General features: G+C 41.4%; 1 protein-coding gene across 5 annotated transcripts in view; it reads left to right on the top strand.

Annotated features, from left to right (window-relative positions):
* The window catches only part of RERE (arginine-glutamic acid dipeptide repeats), a 402,343-nt gene that overhangs the window by 159,630 nt on the left and 217,693 nt on the right, over nucleotides 1-25,020 (top strand). For 4 of the 5 annotated variants that reach the window (XM_050931388.1, XM_050931390.1, XM_050931389.1 and 1 more), the window contains exon 3: nucleotides 879-949. The exons of the other annotated variant lie outside the window; for it this stretch is intronic. In XM_050931388.1, the coding sequence (XP_050787345.1) occupies nucleotides 879-949 (71 nt within the window). The remainder of the gene's footprint in view (nucleotides 1-878; nucleotides 950-25,020) is intronic. 5 annotated transcript variants of the gene reach the window in all.

The following is a 25,020-nucleotide window of genomic DNA, read 5'->3' as shown; positions in this document are numbered from 1 at the left end:
GAGAAAGGCTAGTTCTATTTTGAGCACCTGAAGTTTTACTAAGCTATATATCTTTTGTAGAAGTGTGTAGATTCATGGAGAATCTGAATAATTAGTTGTGTGAGAATATAAGTGAAAAGAGCACTGAGACTACCCATTAAATATTTGCTTGACTTTGTGAGCAACATCTCTGCTTTCTAGCAAGCTGTATGTGGATTTTCCCATTTCTAAGGTCATTATCATTAACCAGGCAATTCTTTCTCCTTTCTGTGCTGTATTTTTCTTTCTAAACCAATGCTTTTGTTGTGATTATTGCTGGGATTGTGTTTGTAACACAACAGATCTCATTTTACAGCAACCTTTTAGTGTCCAGTTGTCAAAAACAAACAAAAATAATTACTCAGCCTCTGTCATGTGAAATGTAATTTGAGAGAGCTCAGTTCTTCCCTGAGGAAAATCTGATTTAGCTTACTGCATTCCAGCTATGATTGGTTGCCTTGGTTTTCTTTTCAATTAGAAAAGAAAATATGTTAGTGTTAAGTTTTTCATAGTGAATTAAACAGAAGAAATTTGATTAGTTTTCTCTCTTGTTTTAGTCTGGTCCATAGGTTATGACCTCCTCATTGTATTAGCTAAATTTAGAAGTCTTGTCTGAGTTTTTGTTTTCTGAACAAAACATTGCATAAAAATTCACTTCGATTTTAATAAACTATTACTTTGTTTAGGATGAAAACTCTAGCTTCTATTTTTAGACCAAGCATAGAAGATTTACATTTTATATAATAAACATTGTGATTCTCTTAGATTATACTGTTTTTTTAATGTGTCCTGTTTTGTGTTCTTACTGTCTGAGGTACAGAAGTTAATTGCCATTATTTTAAATTATTTCTTTTTTAAAGATTGCGTATATATTGAAAGTCGCCGGCCGAACACCCCATACTTTATCTGCAGCATTCAAGACTTCAAATTGGTAAGCAGTGTTTTCCATGTTTTTTCCTAACACAGTGGTGATATTGCATAATCTTTTACTCCCTTTAACCTTTCTCCTGTAGTAATACTTGAGTAACTTTGTCACTACTGAAACAATGAAGTGCCCCGGTACAGGCAGAGCTAGTTGGTTAATTGGGAGAGACAGAGAACTCTTCACAAGGTTTTATAATCTACATAGCTACCTATTGTACTTTGAGTGTTCTAGGGGACATGGTATGGTAGTTTATTGTTTTGCTGGAAAAGCTGATTAAAACATTGTCTAAATCAGGGGTCGGCAACCTTTCAGAAGTGCTGTGCCAAGTCTTCATTTATTCACTTTAATTTAAGGTTTCGAGTGCCAGTAATGTATTTTAACATTTTTAGAAGGGCTCTTTCTATAAGTCTATAATATACATCTAAACTATTGTTGTATGTAAAGTAAATAAGGTTTTAAAAATGTTTAAGAAGCTTCATTTAAATTTAAATTAAAATGCAGAGCTCCCCGGACCGGTGGCAAGGACCCGGGCAATGTGAGTACCACTGAAAATCAGCTTGCGTGCCACAGGTTGCCTACCCCGGTCTAGATACTATACTGTAATGATAAATTCTCTATAAATAAATGCTGAAGATGGAGTTGTGGGCTATCAAGAGTTGTGGTTTGGTAGCCTGTTGGACTACGGGGATACAGGACTGAAGCTGAGATTTAATGACTCCCTCACCATCTCCTCTTAAGGACACTTGTCATGAAAACTGTTAGATTAAAAAAAAAATCATTCAAATCTCCTTTCAAAACCTTCTATCTTAAATTAATTTTTTAATTCGACACGTCACCACAGTAAGAACTTGAGAAAAGTGTGATAGTGTGATTCCTTCCCCCCTCACCCACCAAATCCATAGCTTTGTAACATGAAATAAGTTTAACCAAATCCCTCTGCTAGTTTTAAGTGGGCTACACGCACTTATTATAGTGATACAGTACAGTAGGAAACCTCCACCTTCCTTCTCCAGGTGTTACAGCATAGGTGGCATCTGTTTTTCTCAGGCCTCTGTATACCTAAGAGTAATCAGGGTGAATTAGCTAGAATGAGGTCCTTAACTGAGAATCTCCTTTATTTTAGCGGCTTTGGTGTCACAAATGTTTATATAACTTAAAAGTTAAAGCAATAAATAATTACAGGCCCAAAATGAAATATTACTAGTTTAGATTACCTACCATCTGTTTCTGCTAAAGGTTCTCTTTCCTTTCTCCGGATGCTCCCTTCAACCCCCAGTTAATTTTGCAGGGCTGCAGTATGGGAGAACGTGTTCTCTCCTTTCACCTGTTACATTGATGGCTTTCTTCTTCAATATTTGTCCATGCTAGTTTTCTGTTTTTCCAGAGGTCTCCATTATTCACAGTATCTGTCCTTTCAGGTAATTTTTCACACCCTTCCCTGACTTTTCTGAAGCCTAGCAGCTACCTGTTTCTTGAACTTTGTTATTACTTCCACATTTGCTGCTTTCCTGTGATCTCTAACAAGTACAATACAGTTACACCATGAAAAATACTTAAGTGTAAAAAAAAAAAATGTTGGCTTCTAAGAATGCGTTAAACCCCATTTGTACAATTTTTGCACATTAGCAGGTGCCTTCATGTTTCAGCGGAATCTCTCATGAAATGCCGAATTACAATGTGATAGTTGCCATTCTGGATAGAAGTTCCTGCTGAGTTACAGTAATTGCTTAGGGTATTAACAGCAATAAAAGCTGAAGCTTCTGTTGTCAGTATTGGTCTAGTACAACACATTAAAGCTGTCTGCAAAACAATGTGGGAAGCAAAGTGCAATATATTTTGATCCTTTTTTTAAAAAAACCCAACCCTCAACAACCTCACACGGTGTTTCTTACATTTGTTTTTGTTTTGAGGTTCTGTATGCAGCTCACACTTGCAGGGATTTATAATAGTAGGAATGCAGCTGATTCCTATTTATGGAAGGAATATAGTTGCTGGATGCCTATCCCCTTCACACTGTAGGTTCTTTAATTCCCCTGATGGTTCTGTCAATAAAATCGGGGGCATAATGAACACTTAAAAAGAGACTGATGTTGGTTTTGCTAACAGGAAATGGATCTGCAGTGTTTTTGTCATGGTTGATCTATTTGCTGAGGAAAGGGTAGTGTGTACAGTGGAAAGGACACTTGATCTCTCTGCTATGCCAGATGCCAACAAGAAAACACAATTTTGTTTTGCCCTTAGCAAAACATGTCAAGTGAAGGAAAAAAAAAAGCAACATCTTTGAAATGTCACCAACTAATTAAGTACATTATCTTCTTGGTTATCATAAACTGAATGTGGGTTTGGATGCACAGCTGACAGTTTTTACTTCCTTGTGGTTCAAGCGATTTTGGTGCAATCCAGGCACAGAACTTTTCCCTAGTTACATTTTTACACCCAGAATGGGTGGGGGCGGGGCGGAGAAAGAACCATTGACCATATATGCCAGGTTCAGTCACCGAGACCTCCTTGGGACTGTCACCTGACATGCTGGAATTACCTCTGAGCTTGTTTTCCCTGCCAGCTTGGGACTCCAGAACCCTGTCTTGTTGAGCCAGACACGCTAGCCTGCTGCAACACAGACCCAGGTCTGGTCCATGCCCCCAAAGCTTCAGGCTATAACCAAAACTGCTCAGCAGGTCATCTATCTCCAGCACCCAGACACCCGTTCCCAATGGGATCCAAATAAATCAGTTTTACTCTGTATAAAGCTTATTCAGGGTAAACTCATAAATTGTCCACCCTCCATAACACTGTTAGAGAGAGAGGCACAGCTGTTTGCTCTCCCAGGTATTAATCACTTACTCTGGGTTAATTAATAAACAAAAGTGATTTTATTAAATATAAAAAGTAGGATTTAAGTGATTTTAGGTAATAACAGACAGAACAAAGTAATTCACCAAGCAAAAACTTGCAGGTCTAAGCCTAATACATTAAGAAACTGATTACAGGTAAAATCTCACCCTCAGAGATGTTCTAATATGTTTCTTTCCTGGACTAGACACTTTCCTAGTCTGGGCCCAATCCTTTCCCCAGTACAGTCCTTGTTAGTCCCAGCAGACATCTTAGGTGGAAACCAGGGATATTCTTGTGACTGGCAGCCCCCTTTGTCCTGTTGCACCCCCTTTATAGCTTTTGCACCAGGCAGGAATCATTTGTCTCTCTGGGTCCCACGCCCCGCCCTCCCCAAATGGAAAAGCATCAGGTTTAAGATGGATTCCAGTATCAGGTGACATGTTCACATGTCCTGTGAGACCCCAGCCTCCATTCTTCCAGGGCTGGCCTGCACACATCCAGGAAGGTTTGCAAGTAAACATCATTTACAACCAATTGCCCTAGTCAGTGGGAGCCATCAAGCTTCCAAACCACCACCATTAATGGCCCACACTTTGCATAATTACAGTAGGACCTCAGAGTTACACTTCATATCCCTAGTTTTAGATACAAGAATGATACATTCATACAAAGAGGATGAACACACTTAGTAGATTATAAGCTTTGTAATGGTACCTTACGAGAGTCTTTCTGCATAAAGCCTATTTCAGTTACATTATATTCACACTCATAAGCATATTTCCATAAAACATCATGGAGTGCAACGTCACAATTTGCATTTTACAAATGGTGACAGCGGGGTCCAGAGGTGAAGTAATCTGTCTAAGATGACGACAAGCAGCTTCGCAACGGAGCTGAGACTAGAACCCAAGAGTCTTCATTCCTGATACAGTGCCTAATTCTTCTGTGTCTAATTACATGTAGATAAAATGTACCTCTGGATATGGCTACTGAAATTCCCTTTTCATTCTGAAATCTTAAATTGAAAACAGACTTGGGTCTTCCAATAATAGGTCTTAAATCACCACTGTTCCACCCCCCCGCCCCCAGATTGCCAAGTATGACACCCAGTAATTGCAGTGATATATCCAAACCCTTCTCCTAATTTAAAAAAAAAAAAGAAAAGAAAGAAAAAAAAAGAGAGATGCTAGATATACCCCTAGAATGGCTGAGATCTCATGTTGAAAGACTCCCTTTTCACTTTAATAAAACTTGATCAGGATGACTAATTGTGTAATTAAAACTTTCTTGCCTGTCTCACCTCTGCTAAAATTCAAGTGAATTAGACAAAAAAAGTGGTAGGGGAGAGAGAGAGGATGACAGTCAGCTTGATGGATCTGTATGGACTGAACTGCCATTGCTGCCTCTGCAAAAGCAGCAAAGAATCCTGTGGCACCTTATAGACTAACAGACGTTTTGGAGCATGGGCTTTCGTGGGTGAATACCCACTTCCTCAGATGCATGTAATGGAAATATCCAGGGGCAGGTATATATATGTGTGCTAGCAAGCAAGCTAGAGATAACGAGGTCAGTTCAATCAGGGAGGATGAGGCCTCTGGAAGTGATAGGTTCACATGGCAAGTGTTGCAGATTGTTTCAGAACTGCCTATAGTCTAATCTCTAGATTTTGCTGCCTAGGGGAAAAAAAAAAATCGTCCTCCCTTCACATTCTCTTTCAATCTCCCGCTGTCATAGCATGTACGTTGCTATATTTTCTCACATTAGTATATTGCACTTATATTACAAGTACCTCTGACACTTTAAGATGAATCAAGTCTGCTAAAGGAGATACTAGAAGAACATCTCTTCATTTCCTGAAGAACAGTCCCTGCTCACCAATAGCCATTAGGTCCCAGTGATAAAGCTTTAGTTACTACTTCTGTTCTATTTGTAATCTGTCTCTACTGCTGTGCTGTTCATGATTTTGTTTCACTTCGACATCTACAGTGTTGAGGAGCTGGTTCATTCTCTCCGTAAATTGCTCCTCAAGTGTGAATGAGTCTAGGAGGAGCAGCAGCAGACTTGGTTCCAAAGCTCATTGTTACAGACTTCATTTGAGATCAGAAGCTAACCCTTCACATTTTTCTATGGCACCTGGAAATCATTTGGGGGCTAGAGGAAAGAAAGCAGGAGGAGATGATAAAGCGATTTTGCTTTTCTAGGTACACTGTATTAGAAATTGTCACCGATAACATTTGTGCTCTCCTATGTAAGGCATTTCAATGATGGCTATCTCCTTCAAATAGTCAGTTACAATAAAACTAACTGTAAATGGAATTGTGAAGTAAAGAATGATGTCTGAGATGATCTAAAGATAAACCTGTATCCTCTGGAATAAAAACTCTGGATGAAATCCTGGCCTCATTGAAGTCATTGGCAAAACTGCCATGGACTTCAGTGGCATCAGGAGTCTGCTCTTTCTTCGGGCAACAGCTACTTGAACTTCTAAGAATGATGCTTCCCTCCATAAGCTGAGTATGGTAGTGCCATGGAGTCCATTTTCTTTTTTCTATGTCACTTATAGGACAGTTGGATATCTTTGCTTATGTCATAAGCAACCTGAGTAGCCTCATGGGTTTCAGTGGGACTACTCAATATGCATAAGAGTATCAGTCTGACCCTATTTGTTGGCTGTATAGTGGCTACTAAAGATTAACTTCTAGCAGACAATGCCTCCAATTTAATAGTTTTAGTATCTTTTGTAACATTTTGTTGTTAATCCATACAGTCTCTGATTGGTTCTGCTACTCTCTATCTGTACTCAGGACAGTATCTTTCTTCTATGATATGTTAGTCATGCTGACCTAGAACTGACATTCATAGTCTCATATGATGGTGGAAAACTGGTACAAAAGATGTACTGTAGTCAGTTACTGCTAGCCCAGATATTTGTGTTACACCTATCTAATAACTCAGCACAAAAATAATTTGCTCAAAGGCCTACTCTACATTGGTGGTGCCAGGCATGAATAAAGGTTGCTGTCCTAGCCTGGGGTAGGAACTCACTGAGAGCTAAATTTTCAGGTATAATGGTGACAGACATTGTGCCCTTGCCAAGTGGGAGACGGTATGCCTTGGACTAACATTAGTTAGGAGCTCTTCTCTTAGGGAGCTAGTGCCACGTGACAGCCTTTTCTCTCTGCCATTGCACCACTGCAGAGTGTAATACCAGCTATCACTGTAGGAAGCACATTATCTTTTAAAAAGTACATTTAGGGATTGTTTGTGGTTTAATAACTCTTGAGAGAATGAACATGAACTAAGTATATACAACCGTGTCAAAAACTTAACAGAAATACCAGTTTGTCATGAATTTTTTTGGCCATAACTTACTTTCTTGTTCTGAAATACGTTCTAAACGTGATAAATGACCCTTTAATGAAAAGTCTCAACTTTTTGTTGAAAATTACTTTGAGGAAATTTGTGTTGATCTGAAGGTGGAGGGTGGTTAATAGAATGTTGCTAAGGAAGAAAGGGTTTAACAATATTGCTGGTTTTTCAGTACCAGCATCTCTGTGCCAGTCATGAGTTTAATAAATATTTCACTCAAATTTGCTATGAAAGGCCCACCTTTTTTTTTTTTTTTTCAGAATTTAATTGGATTAAAGTACTGCACTTTAAGGCCAAAGGAAAAAGATGACATTCATGTAACTGTATTTAAGCTTCAATAAAAGTGAAAATTCAGCCACAAATTGCTTAATAAATTCTCAGTATTTATATTTCAAGCTTTGAAAATGGCACAGTTGGTGAACTAAAAAAATTTAACTGCTTGGTGTACATAGTGGTGGTTCACTTTGAGAGCTGTTTTGTTGAGAGCATTAATATACTCAGCTTTTTACTTGGGGGATAAGAAAACTCTCTGTTTATGATCAAATTCAGTATGAATGTAATATCTGATACTGCGCGTCTTTCATTGAAGACTATATCATCATAGGCAGAGGGATTTGATGATCTAATGGGTTTTTCCATCTTTGATTACCATGTTTCTGATGAGAATTTGCATTCCGAGTTAGTCTGAAGTACATACAGAAGGTCCTTCACCAGGAAGGATGGGTTTGAGGTTGAGCGAGGGAACAGAAGACATATTTGTTTAAGAGAATGCTGCCATGGGATTTATGAAGTAGACTTTTCGCTCATTACAAACATGACTTAGAAGTTTGAAACTGGAAATAATTAACCAGTTTTTTCTTCAGTTGAATGAATACACATTGGTAGTTGTTGAAGGGTTGTTTGTGAATGCCAGACTGCGGGAACAGAAGTATTTACCTTTGGGGTAGGGAGGGAAGCACAAAGAAAGACATTAACTTTACAAATTGGTTTTAGGCCTATTGACCATAACGCTCCCTTTCAAATATTCTCTGTATATGTTCTGTGAGGTCTTTACTTTTCGCTTACTGCAAACACCTATTTTAGGACTGCCTCTCAAGGCCCCTTCAAATGCTCTATATTCTGGAGCAGGGTGGGGTGCACATTCCAGCTTTGAAAAACGAGGGCCACTTAGGCATTACAAGAGGACACTTGTACCTCCACTCACTTCGCAACAAATCTTTATGCTACCCAACTACCAAGAATCATGCCTGTTGTGACAAAGTTCCTCCTCTACCTTGGTGGGTCCTGCGCTTATTGGCAGATTTGCTCACCTCAGTGGTCTCCCCCACAGTCTGGATCAACTCCTCTTGAGTCTGATCAGGAGTTGGGAGGTTTGAGGGGAACCCGGGCCCGCCCTCTACTCCGGGTTCCAGCCCAGGACCCTATGGATTTGCAGCTGTCTATAGTGCCTCTTGTAATAGCTGTGTGACAGCTACACCTCCCTGGGCTACTTCCCCAAGGCCTCCTCCAAACACCTTCTTTATCCTCACCACAGTACCTTCCTCCTGGTGTCTGATAACATTTGTACTCCTTAGTCCTCCAGCAGCACACCCTCTCGCTCCCAGCTCCTTGCGTCTCTTGCTCCCAGCTCCTCACATGCACTTCCTCTCCTCTGGCTCCTCCCCATCTGACTGGAGAGAGCTCCTTTTAAAACTCAGGTGCCCTGATTAGCCTGCCTTGATTGGCTGCAGGTGTTCTAATCAGCTTGTCTGCCTTAATTGGTTCTAGCAAGTTCCTGACTACTCTAGTGCAAACCCTGCTCTGGTCACTCAGGGAACAGAAAACTACTCACCCAGTGACCAGTATATTTGCCCTCTACCAGACTCTTGCACCGCCCACCCTCCACCCCAGGCCCCATGGACTTTTTTATCGGGCCCCTGCCCCGTGGACCCAATCGACCCCCTCACCCTTTCACTGCCAGCCGGCTGCATGATCTGCAGTCGGTTCTGTTCCAGACCGCGCCACGGAAACATCTGTACACGCTCGTGCTCCATACCCTTCACTGCCTCACCCTCGTGTCCCGCCCCGATACCAAATGGTGAGACCTCCTGCCACCTCTGGAGGGTGCGGAGCCCCGGTGGGCCAGCTTGTACTCTGCCCTGGTCCCAAGGCCCGCCGGGGATATCAGTTGGCGGCTCCTTCACGGGGCCATGAGCACGGGCGTGTACTTGGCGCGGTTCACCTCTGTCCCTAGCACCTGCCCTTTCTGTGGTGAGAAGGAGACCTTGGCGCACATTTATTTGGAGTGCGCCAGGTTGCGGCCCCTGTTCCGGCTCCTCCTGAATATTTTCTTGCGTTTTTGGTTGCACTTTTCCCCTCACCTTTTTATCTACACGCTCCCCATCCGTGGCCCCACACAGTCGCAGGATCTCCTTCTCAACCTCCTTTTGGCCCTGGCCAAACTGGCCATCTACAACACCAGGGAGAGGAGGTTGGCCGACGGGATTTCCTGCGACTGTAGGGCCTATTTCCGTTCCTCTTTCTGTTCACGCATCCGGGCAGAGTTCCTCTGGGCGGCGTCCACTGGCTCCCTTGATGCCTTCGAGGAGCAGTGGGCCTTGTCCGGGGTTCTCTGCTCAGTGTCCCCATCAGGTTCCCTTCATATAGCCCTATGACCTCACTCCCGGTCCTGTTTTTTCATTAGTTGTCCCCCGTAATTACTTGGTGTCCCAGACCTGTGGGTCCTCCCCTTAGGCTGGGGGGAGGCCCTTTAGAAGTGGGCGGGCTTCCCCTGCCCACCCCCGCTGGATGCCAATAGGACCAGACTCCTGCACCCCACTGGCCTGGGTCTGTCACATTGTATTTTCTAAAAGCTATTAATTTTTTAAAAACATTAAAGTACTGTTGTGATAATCAAGCCTACAAATTTACCCTGAGTATGAGTTTAACTGTGTAAGAAGAGAGTGTAAGTGGAATGGTACAATAACCTACAACAAGAAATGCTAATGGGAAAAGTTGCAAAAGTGAGACACTGACTTAGTACAAACAAAAAGGCAGACTGATATTTTTCAAGGACTGTGTTAAGATGAGTGGTAAATAAGAGGAGTAGAGGACCAGAAGGGAATGGATCAGAAGTGGTGTGTTGCAAATTAGGCCTAATTAGTGGACAAAATAATGAAGGGATGGACTATTGCACTCATTACTCCCTTTTGTGGTTTTTAAAGAAACACTAGTAGAAAAGCTGACTGACATGAACTTCACCATCATGACTGCCATCCTCACCATCTCCTGGGAACCTGGACCATCTGGATCCTAATTCTGAGAAATGTTCTGACCAAATCACAGAGAGGGCCAGATTACTTCATCCCCTCCACTGACTCCAGCTAAATGCCAGCCAGCTGGGATATGAGACTTAATCCCCCCCGCATCCCTTTTCCTCCATGTATCCTTGTTCTTCTGTGCCTTATTTTTTCTTTCCTCTCTCTCTTTTCCTTCTGTATCGTCAGAATCTGGCTTAGCCAGCCAAGACAGTGTGTGTTGCAACGTTGCTGTAAGCTTGTGACCAGCAAGAGACAGCTAAAGGCAATGTCCTAAATAGCCCGATGCTGGTACAAGTTTACCTGGTCTCAGAGTGACTGGGAAGATTGTGTGCTGTCTCTGTTTTCCCCCCAGCAGTCAGATGGCAAATGCAAGTCAAGGTCAGAGACAGAAGCTGCATTTTCTGTCTCTGCTAGTCTTCTCTCTCTCCATCTCCCACTATTTTGCATTAAACCAAGCCTGTGCTAACAGAACCCAAGTTCTAAAGATACCCTCTGCTTTCAGTTTGGACGTAATATGCACCTAAAGTGAGGTGGGTGGGAGGAAATAGGCCAGGTCTTGGGGAATCTTCATTGCTCTCCTCAGAGGATTCATCCTATTGAGTCTTTACCATGGGCCTGATTTTTCAGAGTTGTTGAGCACTCACAGCTCCCACTGACTTGAGTGGGAGTTGTGGTAGCTCAGCGCTTCTGAAAACTGGACCTGTAGGTTCTTAGTATTTGCCTGTTCTGGTATCATATAGTGCAGAGTTGCTTTCTCTAAGCTGATCACATGGAAGTGAGAAGTTGTTCCTGCAGTTCGTGGGCTGTGGCAAATCAATTTCCTTGTGAATGGAATGTCTCATGGAGCTGCAGCTGATTTACTGATTTTGTACTGTGGTATTGGCTTACATTTTTAGGACTGATTTTATTGTTAGGATTCATTTTAATGTTTGGATTTTAAGAAATTGGTTAAACTTTGAGATTTGCGTGAGTGCGTGGTATGAAAAGATATTACAGAGAAACTGAGTACCATCAATTCATTTGCAAGAAAAGTTTCGATTTTTATGTATTTGGTACAGTGAGGAACTAAGGTTCTCCACAGTATGTTTGAATATAAGAACACTTAAGGGAAAATTCAGTTCTGTTTGCATGCAGATTCACCATGGGACATTTGAGGGAGTGGGAGGCAGTTTCTTTAATTAAGCCCCCACCCCCACATGAGAGAGAGAGAGAGAGAATTCCTCCCATGGGAAATACCACACATTTTTAGGAACCAAAACGAGTCGGGAGTCAAGAGCAAGGCAAAACTCAGCATTTTTAAAGGACACCGTTTTAAATCTCAGACCTTATTTTCATTCCTCTGAACCCTGCTCAAAAAGATCAATAGTAGCTAGAAACTGAGAGTGAGTGCAAACTTTCACTTGCACATTTCAGCTGCTGGCAGCCTGCTGAGATCTACCAGTGCCAGGTTCAAAAACCAGCTGCACGTTGTAGGAGCCTTTTAGCTCCTAAAGTTGGTAGGATTTCAAGATGGAGTTAAAAACAGCAGAGAAAATACTTTCAAGACGTTTTTCCTGCTGTGCTTGTTCCCTGACATAACAAATTCTTGGAAGGCAGATAAGCCGTGTGCTGGCCCAGTTAACGCCTCTACTTTTCAGTCAGATTTTGACTTTCATGATATTAGTAAATTTCTATTCCCTTTAGGCAGTTTTTTCTAGCTATTTCTTTCTGTTAGAGTTTTACTGCATTTTCCATTTCTATGTTGCTTACTAACTAGGATTTGCTGAATTGATTGTAAATTTTACTCGTTATATTGATTTCAGCAAACTTTTTGTCTTTCCATTAATTCTGGGTGACTGACTCCCTGCAATTGATTACCTATATTTCTGTTGGCAGCACAGGGCTCTGTATGCTGGAGATTTAAATGTAAACATGTTTGGTAGTCCTCTCACAAACCCTCTCTACTGTGTTTCAAAAGGATTCTATAGGAAGCCCATACATCTTCTGGCAGTTGACACAATGCAGCATAAAGGCAACTTTATTGATTGCTCTTTAAAGACAAGGAGTGTTGCCAAAACCATTCTTGCCTGATCTGAATCAGATCCAGTTGGCAAATCTTCCACCAGGCACCGAGATCTAATAAATTCCACAGGCGCGCACAGATCTAATACAGTGTAATGATAGAGCTGTGGGAGAGAAAAAAATGATTATAGGGTTCCAGACAATATCATTAAATTTCCTTGCTATAATACACCAGATGTCTTCACTAATAGACTATTTTTTGTTAATTTAGCTTTTATGGGATCACATTTGATCGTTTAAGTTTCTTGATGTAAGTGTTGAGTTATAAATTTTAGTGCGTGCATGTGTGTTCACAAAAATGACATCAGAAACTCACAGGTTTTAAGAGCGTATACATGTCCATTTGTAAATACTTGAGCAGAAATTAGATTATTGTAACAGGAACCTTAACTTTTTGATTACTAACTAATAGCCTATTGTGTGTAATGTGTTCTGTTGAAGGAATGGTGGAGGGTGAGGACAGGAAAGCTGAAAGATAGAAATGAAAAATGTTCCATACGAATCCCTTTTTGATCAGACAAGGATGGTTTTTCCAGCTGCCTGCAGTACTAGGTTGTTTAAATACAAATTACATGGCAGTGAAACAGACTTCTTCTCCAAAGCAAAAAGATGTACAGTGTTGTAAAATGGGCTTAAAGTGAACATTTGTTTTCTTTGTAATGGAATGTGCTGCTGTACTGCAGTACATAGTTCATTTTTGTTGCACCTGTGTTTTTTCTCCCTTAGAAGAACAAGATGCCCATGTATTTGAGCTGGATCACTTACAGTGCCCATTTTTAGCCAGTGCTTTTGGTATGCTCTCAAGGCAGCAGTTTTGTTGAAGTGACACATCACAGAATTATAAGAATGCAAAACAGTGCTCACTAGCTATTGTATTTGTGTTAATTCTTCTTTGAGTGCTTGTCCATATGTGTATGGGTATGCATGTGCTCTGTGGACCTGAGACTGGAGAATTCTTGCAAGCAGTGTCCATTGTTCCCCCCTGTGCCCTTTCTCTCCTCATGCTCCTATCTGAGGACATTGAGGGCAGTGTGGGTTGACTGCCTCTCCAGTTCCTTCTGCCATGTGGTCTGAGTCAGAATCTCCAGTGTCTGGAGCATCTCCTTTTTCTTGAGCTTGATCCTGGTCTTCAAACTTGTAAATATTTCCAAGTTTTCTACCATTTTAGATTTATGATATAGTTAGTGTGAATAGTTTTATAAGTGTAATTAATGAATGATAAAGCAGCAAAGGGTCCTGTGGCACCTTATAGACTAACAGATGTATTGGAGCATGAGCTTTCATGGGTGAATACCCACTTCGTCGGATGCATGTAATGAATGATAAGTATCCTCCACCCTAAGGAAACCTTCCCCTTCCTCGGTATGGGAAATACTGGGCTTTAAAAACTGTCTCCTGTCCCTGCTCTTTCGTGGTCAGTGACGATCACCAGCACTGCCTTTGTTGACCCAGAGAAATGTATATCTCCATCAAGTACAATGTCTACTGCTCTTTCTCCAGCCGGAAACAATAGGTGACAGAACACGTCTTAAAAAGCACTTTATGGAGAAAGCCATAGGCCTCACTCAGACCATGACCAGAGTCATTGAGGAGTATGCATTCTAGATGAGATCTGACACATGAGCAGGAAAGAGCACAACCAGGAACCTTTTACCAGAGTTTCCTTGTGAGAACAGGGGGCATTTTCATAAGCACAAGAAGAGGCACTCCTCTGAGCACGTTCCGAAGAGGACAGATCCCTCCTGACCTCTCCAAGTTGGAAGAGCCTTTGCACCCAGTTTGCAAGGATTTAAGATATCCTAAGGACAGTGATAAAAGGTGCATAGCAGCAAGACTTCACCGATATCAGACTCGACACTGGCAATGATTCTGCTGCGGTACTGTCCAGTTTGAGATACCAAGAACCATCAGTGCCATCGAAGAGCACCTGACTGGAGACTTATTCACTGCTGGTACTGCTACATCCCTGTATGGATCTGCCAACCAAGAGCTTTTGCATATCGATTCCAATGGGACAGCCAGACAAGACCTGGGCACTTTTGGGAGAGCGTCAATATATACCACTTCATAGGAGATCTTGGTTCTCCTGGATGAGCAGCGTTTCCTGTTGTCGAGACCTATCCTCACTTTGGAGGTTTTAATCCCATCAGGAGAAATGGGCTATGGGGAAAGAAGTTCGTCCCCAAATTTTGTCTACTAGCCATGGTTTTCCTTCAATAGAACCAATGACATTGCCAATTGAGCTGGATCCGAACCTTTCATCCTTAGGAGAATCATATGTACTGGAGGAACTGTCATTGATTCCACCAAGAGAGAGGAAGCCAGCTAGGCGATCAGGAGCTTCCTGGAACTAGCCTTGTCTGGTGGTTCATCATGCCTTGGGGACCTCCGCAACCCAGCTTTGACCCCTCATACAGGTCCTGTTGGGTCCCATGGGACGAGTGCACATGACACCCTGGGTCTTTGCCATCTAATAGAGAGTCATATCACTTCTTCCCTTCAAGAGTGCAACTAAAACTTCCTCCTGAGCATGTAGAAGAGGAGGGGTATGAGCTGGATCTGCCAGTATTGACGGGGTATCTTCCTTATCTCCTGTTGAGGCAGTTGCTCCAGCGTTGTTGTCTCTTCTGGATGACCAAAAGCAATTCCAGGCACTGCTATGGAGGGTGGTGGAAGAGTTCCAGATCTCTAGAGGAGGTCCAGGACACACAATGTAACCCTGTGGACATTTTGCAAACCGTGGGATTCAGCAGGGCAAGGTCTATATGGCATACACTAGTAACATGCATCTCTACTCTCAAAGGGGCAGAGTTTGTCCTCGCAGAAGGAGTTTGAGTTTTTATTTACCCATACTACACTGAACTCCAAGTATGACTTTCTAAATTATTCAAAGCTTCTAGATTTCAAAGACAAATTGCCACAGGAAAACAGGGCTCAGTTTAGGCCTTTATCGAGGAAAGCAGGCTGAGCAGGCTGGTGGTCAGAACTTTGCTACAGGCTAGACTCGATGCTGCTAGTACAGCAAGATCAATGGCAACTGCCATTGTGATGCACTGGGAACATTACTGTCCCTGGAAAAAGGAAACCGCTCTCAGTGTGAAAGATGCATACTTTCATGTGGACAGTCACCTTTCCCACAGAAGATTCCTCAGGTTTATGGTTGGTCTGAACCACTGTCAATGGAATACTTCTGTTTGGTCTAGTAGCAGCACCCTGGGTCTTCATGAAAGCATTTTGAATAGTAGCAGCAGTAGCACAGTTCAGGCAGGGTGGCTCCACCATCTTCCAGTGGTTAGATGATTGGCTTCTCACATGTGGGGTATGTCTAGAAGTCCTGACATCAACTTTGTTACTGCTCCATCTCCCAGAATCCCTGGGAAAGGGTGTGAAGAAAAGTCTACTCTGCAGAATTTATAAGAGCGACCTTATACTTGGTCAGGATGAGGGCTTTTCCCACTATGGATAGATTTCATGCCCAGAGCAGTCTGATAGGCTGGGTTATATACAACCCTGGAACACCAGTTCAGGTTTGCCCTCACTCTTTTGGGGGCATTTGGTGCCATGTACTTTACATAATGCAGTTAACCAGACTTCACCTCCATTGCCTGTAGTCTTAGTTTCAAACAGTGTATACACCAAACAAACAGAGCATGAAAACCATAGTGACAACTCACATCAAGGTGAGAGCCTCGCTGACTTGGTAGACAGATCATGGACAAGTGTGCATGGGTGTTTCTTTTCTAGCCCTCACTCCCAACAAGATGACTACAGATGCCTCCTTGTTAGGCTGGGAGTTTCACATGGATGGCCACATGGCGCAGGGGACTTGGATGTTGCAGGAAACCAGAATGCACGTAAATGTTCTGAAACTCAGAGCAGTCTGAGAAACCTGCAGAGCTTTTATCAAGTCTTGTCATATCTTAATAATGTCAGATGACAAAACAACTATGTTCTATATAAGCAAGCAGGGAGGGGAAAGATCCATCTCCTTTGGTATAAAAGTGGTCAACTTATGGAACTGGTGTATCAGGAACCACATTACCTATCAGCAGCGTTCCTCCCTAGAGCCCAGAATTTGCTGGTGGACAACTTCAGCAGGCACTTCACTGTTGATCTCAAGAGGGAGTTACACTATTCAGTGGTGAACAGCATCTTCACTCAGTGGGGAATTCCCACTTTGAATCTGTTTGCCAGCCAGACAAACTGGAAGTACGATAGGTACTGCTCCAGGGGAGCTTAAGCGTGCTCCAGAGGCAATGCTCTCCCTTTCCTGGACAGACCACTTGCTACCTTGGATTCTTGTATAAAATTTGACAGATAAGAACACAAAGCATCCTCTGTCCAAATGATCCAGACAATTCTGGTTCCCAGGTTTCCTGTGAATGTCAACCTGTCTGCCTATCAGGGTCTCTTGACTTGAGAGAAAGTCCAGTGCATTTATCCAAGCCTGGATACTCTGCACCTCATGGCAGGTATATGGTTTATGCTCAAGTATGGTCATTGAACATAGGACATTCCTGCTCTGAAGCTGTACATGCTGTTCTTAATAGCTGAAAGGATTCCACCAGAAAATGTTCTAGTCAAGTGAGAGCATTTCTCTGCCTGGGCTCAGCAGAATCATATGTCTCCAGAAACAGCAGATATTTCTCCTTGCTTGAATTACCTCCTTACCCTCAAGATGATGGGTCTTTCCTTTATCTCTCTACTGGTTCACCTGGAGGCACTTAGCATGTGTCACCCTCAGTGGACGGCTACTTTGTCTTTTTACTCACCCAGTAATATCTAAGTTTCTAAAAGACTTTATTAGAACCTTGCCACCAGTAAGGAAGTCAGCCTTTCACTGAGAGCTCTAATTTTGTTCTTTCATCACTCACTAAACCACCTTTTGGACCTCTAACTGTGTTTGATGTCTCACCTGTCAATGCAGGTCACCCCTTTATTGCCATCACCTTGGCCAGAAGGATGGGTGAAATTAATGCCCTAATGGCAGACAATATTCTGTGAAGACAGTCTTGCTACGAAATCAAAATTTACTTAGTTTGCATAAATAAGATTATCCACTTAACTCTGTTCTTTCCAAAGCCCCAGGCTTCCTGCAAGGAGAAAGAGGTCTCATTCCTTTTATAGGAGGTGAACATTGGTATTTTACCTGCAAAGAACAAAACAGAACAAACAGTCACTTAGACTATATGTTGCCATAGTGGAATGAGTCAGAGGACAAGCTGTGTCCTCCCAGAGGGACCTCTAAGTGGATCTCTGGCAGTGTCCTACTTTATCAGTTGGCATGTGATTTCTTTGCCCCCCTCACCTCCCACACACAAGGCTTACTTTACAAGAGCATAGGCAGCCTCAGTAGCAATGTGGAGCTCCCTCCATACATTAACTAGACATTCCACCTTGGTCCAAGTCTTCTCCAGTAACACATCCTTTGAGATGGTGGTTTTACAAGCAGCCATACCACATGCATCCTTGCACCCTCCTTGCTTGTCAGTCACCAACAATGGAATGCTCATAGGGACGAGCACTTGGAGAGCAAAAGAGAGTAAAGGTTATTTACCCTGTTATAACTGGAGAGCTTCAGTATTCCACTAATCACCCTCCTCCTCCTCTGCTCCAGATCATGTCTGGATTTGCTAGTAGAGGAGGAACTGTTGAAGCCTTTGTCCCTAACTACCTCTTATACCCTCCAAGCGGAACATGAGGAGATCAAGGGCACAGGCACAGACCAACAAACACTGCTTCCAAGAATTCTACAAACTCATGCGTATGGAGTGCATGTGTAACCACAGTGGAATATACATAAGGACCACACATCTTGAAGAGCTCTGATTACAATAGGGTAAGTAACTTCCATTTTTCCTGGGATGTTTTCTGTTTAAAAGATTATGTATTACAAAACATTCAGTTGAAAAGCAAGTTCTCTGGTCATTAGTATATGCTGCCTTTTTTTCCCCTTGCCTCCCCCCTCCCTTTAATTACTTAAGAGAGTCCTATCACCTGTAACTGATTTTGCCTGATAAGAGTGATGGGAGCATTGGGTCACTTATAAAGGGCAGAATAGCATACTGTAAATGCTTTCCTTGTTTGCTTTGTTGTAGAGCTGTGGAATGAATGAACGAATACTACAGATTTAAAATCCCAAACAGCCCTTGCTTCTTATTCAGACGGTTGGGGTATGAGAGACACTTGAGTGTGGGTAAATAACTCTTACAGAACTATTTTTATACAGTGGTTACCCTGGAACCTGTCTTCTGTATTTATTTTTGTTCTAGCCCTTTCTGTTGGCTAGGTTATATGATGGGCCTTCGGGAAGGGTGTATTGGATTAATAGAGAGGACTTTGGTTAGGTGTGATCTCATAACAAGATTTAATTTGTATCTATATTTGTTTTATTGCTTTTTGTTCTGTGCCTCTGCCAGTAACTGGCGCTTTCTCTTTTTCAAAAATATTGATGGTAGCAAACCTCAGTTAGCTGTTCGGTTATTTTGTAATGTACGTTAAAAAAACAAGAAGAAAGCACTGAGGGAATTTTTAGTTTGTGGTTCTTTGTCAGCATGGATTAAGCAAGGCAACATGTAGCCCAAGCCTTGCTTTTCTTTTCTGCCCCCATCTCTTTGCCTTGAGGAAGCATTTCTTCACAGACCCATTTAACTGCATGTTGGAACTTTCAGGATGCTACTTCCTAAGTAGTTTTATTGTGTATCAAGAGTAATTCCACTTGGTAATGGGTGTTATCTTGTGGGTAAATTTGAGGGACAGCACTGGAATATGTTACTGCTCTGTTATGGCTTTAATACCTCACATTCATATAACCTGACCATTGAGTAATAATTGTAGAAAGGAGGAAAATGAGGAATGAATTGGACGGTCATACACGAAGATTGTTTATTGCTTCATTATTTGAGAGTGAGGCTTGTTCTGCTCTCCTTGTATAGCCATTCCTTAAGGCCCGCTAGCCTTTGTCATCTCACCCCTATTATTTAAAGGGGAGCAGTTTGTGCTGGAGTATGCTCTAAAATATATCAATTTTCACCAATAACTATTTTGCGAGACTTTTTCTTGCTTTTAGAGTGTATTATTGAGGATATTTGCTTCAAGGGCTGCCTCTTTCACTGCCATCTGCTCCTTTTAATGTAATCCTGCATTGCACTGAAGCCATACTGAATTGGTTGTTTTTACAACAACACATTGCTGTCAAAATGCCATATTTATAACTTTTTTTATTTCAGGACCCAGAGCGGAAAGGATGCTTGTGATGGGAAGAACTCTTATCCAGGCATAGGTTCTATTCAAGCTGGTATTGAGGAGCCTACCTAAATACTTCCTGGCAACCATATGAATCAAAATGCCCTACACGTTGTAGTAAAAATACCAAGCTCACTCATCTATTTTAGCTGATAGATCCCTTTTTGAGCTGAATTGTTCTCATTTAAGGACTTGAGCTCTTATATCTGTGAAATAACTAGTTGAAAAGTCATGTTTCTTCCTACCACAAGTTCTGATTTTTGGAAACTAATTTTCATCATCTGCCTCATCTTTGCCCTCAAGAAGTGAGTCATGTTTCTCAAGCAGTTACCTTCCCCATAAAGTGCCAAACCAGCCGCGAGAGTCAAGACTGAAAACCAAACCTTGGTTTGAACAGGTCATATCTGGCTAAAATCAGGTGATTCCTCTCCTCCTCCTTCTGAGATTCTGGAGAAGAGGTGGGATTTTGGGTTTCCTGTGAGAATGGTCTAGGATCCGCTCAGCCAATGGTATGCCTCTTCCCACTGCCAAACTCCTTATTTCACTCCTTTCTTTACCTCCCCATATAAGTGAACACTTTCTCTTCCGTATCAAGGCCCCTTTATCAGGGTTGAGATCATCGCACACTTCCTCCATATCAGGCCTTCCAAAAGAGTAGACTTGAGGACCTTTGTAAATGACAGGAGATTGAAGATGCATGCTAGTTCTGCATTGGAAGCATCTGAATCAGTTTGTGAAATATCAGGTTCACTATGGAATTAAATATTGATTGCAGTCCTGGAAAGAGGCTTCATTTTGATTGCCCTCAAGGAAGCGTACCTACATATCCACCATCATATAGTCCCATCAGAAGTTACAAGCCTCAAAGCTGAGTCCTTCCTTTTCAATCTTTGTTCTCTGAACCTTCATCAAACTGTTGACTGTGATTACTTACAGGTGAGAGGGAGAATGCAGGATCCTAACTTGGATGAATGGCTCATGCAGTGAAATCCCATTAGCACACCAAGAGAGTTATTGGCAAGATGCTACTGATGCTCTCTTGTGTAGGTCTGTTGGTGGACTAGGGAGAGAAGCTCCCTTCAGCAGTTTCAGAATAACACTTAGCTTGAGTTAGATGTAGGCACAGCCCAAGCAAAACCTTCTAAGTCTTGTATTGACTAGGAAGAATGGTTCATTTTTATCTCCTTTTAGCTAACATGTAACTCTAATGTGAGGTAAAATTCTCACAAAGATAACGCAGTCTGTAGTATTAATGCATTAGAGGGTTGCAGTAAAGACTATGAGGGACTCTAGAGTTTACCTTGACCACGAATGCAATAAAAACTATAAAACTGCCTTGTCTTCACTAGGCTTTTACCTTGTGTTTGTTTCCTTAACCCATTGAAATCTAGTTAAGATGCACCCGAAAAGGATTTCTTCCAACAATGCTCTAGTTTAAAAAGCAAACGAACCATGTGTTTCTCTTGGACATTTTAATCTCCTCTGAAGACCTGTTTCTAGTTCCACATTAGGTATCCTTCCAGCAGGGAGAAATTCTGGAAGCCTTTGTTCTTATTTCTCCAGCAGAATACATCTATCCATGAGTGGGTATGTCTCTAGTAGAATGTGTATCCAGATCCTCCCAGTATATTGGGCCTTTCTTTCATGTTATGGCACCAACCTGTTTCAGCGGTTTGCCACTTCTTAACATTCCGATGAAAATGATTCTACAGGATAGGTAGCCTAGTGGATTATATGGGAGCTGTTTAAAAATGGGTTCTTGTTGGTATCAGTACCTGTGCAGCTCGAACGCCAGGGGCCTCACTGCAACACCACTGCATATTACCACAAGCAAATGTGGTGGGTTTTCTTTTAAAAACTGCCTAAAAGTGTGAGCAAAATACAGTCATTTTAATGGCACATAACAGATTTGAACTGCTGCTGTTGAGGTAAATGCCATTCATAAATGGGTAGTAGTAATGCCAATAATGTGTAAATGGCATTCTGTCAGGAAACTTTCTGTTTTTTTCTTAATCACATTAAAATGAAATACAGTGAAACCTGCCTCAGTGATCATGTCTGCATCAGTACTTCTGATGGGCATTTCAACACCAGTGGAAAATTCAATATGAGACTTTGTACCCCACAGAAAAAATGGTGATATAAGCAAGACTGTTTTAGTCACATACAATGGAACATAGAAATTGCTGTCCTGGATCAGACCGATGGCCAACTGGTCAAATTTCCTGTCCCCAATAGTAACTAGTACTAGATGCTTCAATTGAGAGTTCAAGAAACCCTGCAGTGACAGTGAATAGAATCATAGGACTGGAAGGGACCTCGAAAGCTTGTTTGTTCTCAAGGAAGATTTCCCTAACCCCTACTATTTAGAAGTTGGTTTAGGTATATTGTCACAACAGTAATAGTAGCATTATACAGTGTTTGCGATATTCTAATATTGCCACTATTGCTTTAAAGTGTGTGTGTGTATGTACGTATGTGTAATTTGTTTGCAAAATAAATTTCCCAAGTGTGTATAAAAATAAATCTCAGAGGGTAGCCGTGTTAGTCTGGATCTGTAAAAGCGGCAAAGAGTTCTGTGGCAGCTTATAAAAATAAAAACACTATAATGAGGCTATGGTTCCTCTACAGAGCAGTAAAATACATGGTTTGAAAGCATAACTAATCACGACAGGACCTTATATTTGCATGTATGTTCAACTGAAAGGTAAGGATTAATTTATAAAAACTAAGGCAATAACAAATTATTTCTGCTAAACAAACAAAAGAAAATATGCATCCAAAAATGTAAGAAAAAACAAAATTATAACTAACCACCAAGTTTTTATGCTTTGTTCTCTATTTGCACTAATGTGAGACACAAGGAGGTGAGAGAAGACAGACTTGAGAAAATGCAAGAACAAATAAGAGTCGGCCATCATTACTGATAGCCAAAAGGCACAAGAATATAACGTTTTGTTACCAGTGGGAAATCTGTGACCATAGCACAGTGTGTGTTAATGGATACAACAAAGAGAATAAATCCTGCAGTCTGCCTTTTTATCGTTTGATTCATACCTTTGTTCTAATCTGAAATTCCAGTTGTTTGATGAATGAGTTTAAATTCACTTTTTAGTTTTTTTTCCTTTAAAAACCTCCACATCAAATGGATTTTAGCAGCATGCTGCTGATTTATCATGTTTTGATTTGATTGGGTGCCCCATATAAAATGCTAATAGGCTACACTTTGAATCTGCGCATCGGAGAGAAACTTGCAGTGCTTTTAAAACAGAAAAATGGTGCATTTGCCATACAAAAGGAAACATTATTAGTTGTGATGCAGTTGCCCTTTGTGCCTGTATGTTTACTTGATTGAAGCATCTTGACTGCGATGCTTTCTCCTTGAAGCCTGATTTGAATGGAGTATACAGCTGGATTGCCCCAGGGCCTTGTAACAATTTATAGTCTGGGTGGAAAGGCAGAATTGCATAAAAAGACAGTTGTGAAATGCCGCTAGTGTCCTGTAATAGAAAATCTGTGTATGACGACCTTGGCTGTAAGGGCCTGTGGGATCATTTTGCTGTGATCCAAAGGGTTATAAAACGGAAAGAATTGCATCTCACCTTGGAAAGGGGGTGGGAAATGAAAAGGAAAGCTATTTTTCTGAATTACGCAAGGGTAGCTTCCCTTTTTTTCTTACTGTAACTTAAATGTAAAACCAAGGAACCAGAATTCCTATCAAAATATCTTTTAGGGGCTAATGCTTTTGAATGTATATTTCCTGGGGGTGAGCCACAAATACCGGTGTGTTTAACAGCCTCCTTCAGTTTGTAGATGAATTGGTGTTTTGCTCCTGAATGGCAACTAAATTAATTCCAATCTCACTTTCCCTGGTCATTTGTGAGACTACTTGCCCTTTGCATTTTAATGTGGAAAAAATCCTTGTTAATACAGATGCTGGGTTTCCCCCAGATGTTTTCCTTCTCCTTCAGCCATTTCTTGCCTGTATTTTCTTTTATTACTAAAACCTTTGCTAGAGCAGATGTCCCAGGATTGGTACAAGACTACCCTCATGAAGGCTTAGTCTGCTATTAAGATATGGAGTGGACTTGTTAATAAAAGAGATGAACGGATGAGACATTTGAAGCAGTGTTAAATTATTTAAAATAAAAAAATTAGTCTGCAAATAAGGATTGACTGCTACCTTTAATATGGGGAGTATGAAATGCTACTCTGGTTTCACTGGGGGCAAGTAGGGAAAAAAAATCCCTGTAAAGATTGGGATGGGGGTTATGAAAAAATGGATGAGGAATAACAAAGAATCAGAGGTGACGGTTTAAGGATTGCATGGCAGGAACAGCACAGTGATTAAATTCACTGATGCTGTCATTGAGCTGTAAGGCTGAAGATAACATTCTCTCCCTGTGCTGAAAACAAGAATCAATACAAACTCCTTGACAGGGGCTAAATTATTAAATAGAGCCTTTCTCACAATGTTTCATTATCTGGGATTTACCTCAGCTGGTGATTTGTCAGCAGTGCAGGGAGATTTGCTGGGCATTTTGTATTAAAAATTATTCCAGCTGCATATGAATCCCTTTTGATAATTCCCTGCCTTTTCACAGAGCTTTTGCATAGATATGTGATTCACTTTTGCCAAGATGGCACTTTGAATCCTCTGTTTAATATTGGAACAAAAATAGTGTTATGCAGACAAGGTGGAGTTTTTTCCTTCAGTCTTCTCCCTTCCCTCCCTCTCCTATTGTAACAGGTTGTTGCGATGAAATTCTTACAAGATACCAATTTTGTTTGCTTACCTTTGGCATGTTACGTGAGCTAGATACATTGAATACCTAGAGTTCTGTGTGTTCTTTTAGATGGCAATTCAGAGATGTGGTGTTTGAGGAGAAAGGTACTTGTTTATTCTATGGCCTTTTAAACAGTGGTTAGCCTCTGAAAGTGACTGATAGTGTCACTGAACTTAATGGAAAAATATAGTACCACTTTTTCTTTTGTTGTCGTCTGCCTTTGAAGGTTAAGTATAGAAACCACCAAATTAGAGGAACTAGCCCGGTGTATCTAAACATCTCCCAGCGTTAGGGAGGAGGGGACTCAAAAGAAGTTATCCTCTGCACCTTTTGATGTTGGCTGGAACCTAACATTTCACAAATGGTTTTCCCTAATCCAGAAAAGTGCATTAGTTTAGAGTTTTTCATGTGGAATGTTGGAAGTGCCACTTGTAGCCCTGCAACTAGAAATAATCTTTTGCAGAGTTAAAATTTATTGCAT

Source organism: Gopherus flavomarginatus, chromosome 21, assembly GCF_025201925.1.
Source record: "Gopherus flavomarginatus isolate rGopFla2 chromosome 21, rGopFla2.mat.asm, whole genome shotgun sequence".
NCBI classification, from domain to species: domain Eukaryota; kingdom Metazoa; phylum Chordata; order Testudines; family Testudinidae; genus Gopherus; species Gopherus flavomarginatus.
Note: the sequence above shows the minus strand (reverse complement) of the source record. Positions and strands in the feature narration are given on the sequence as shown.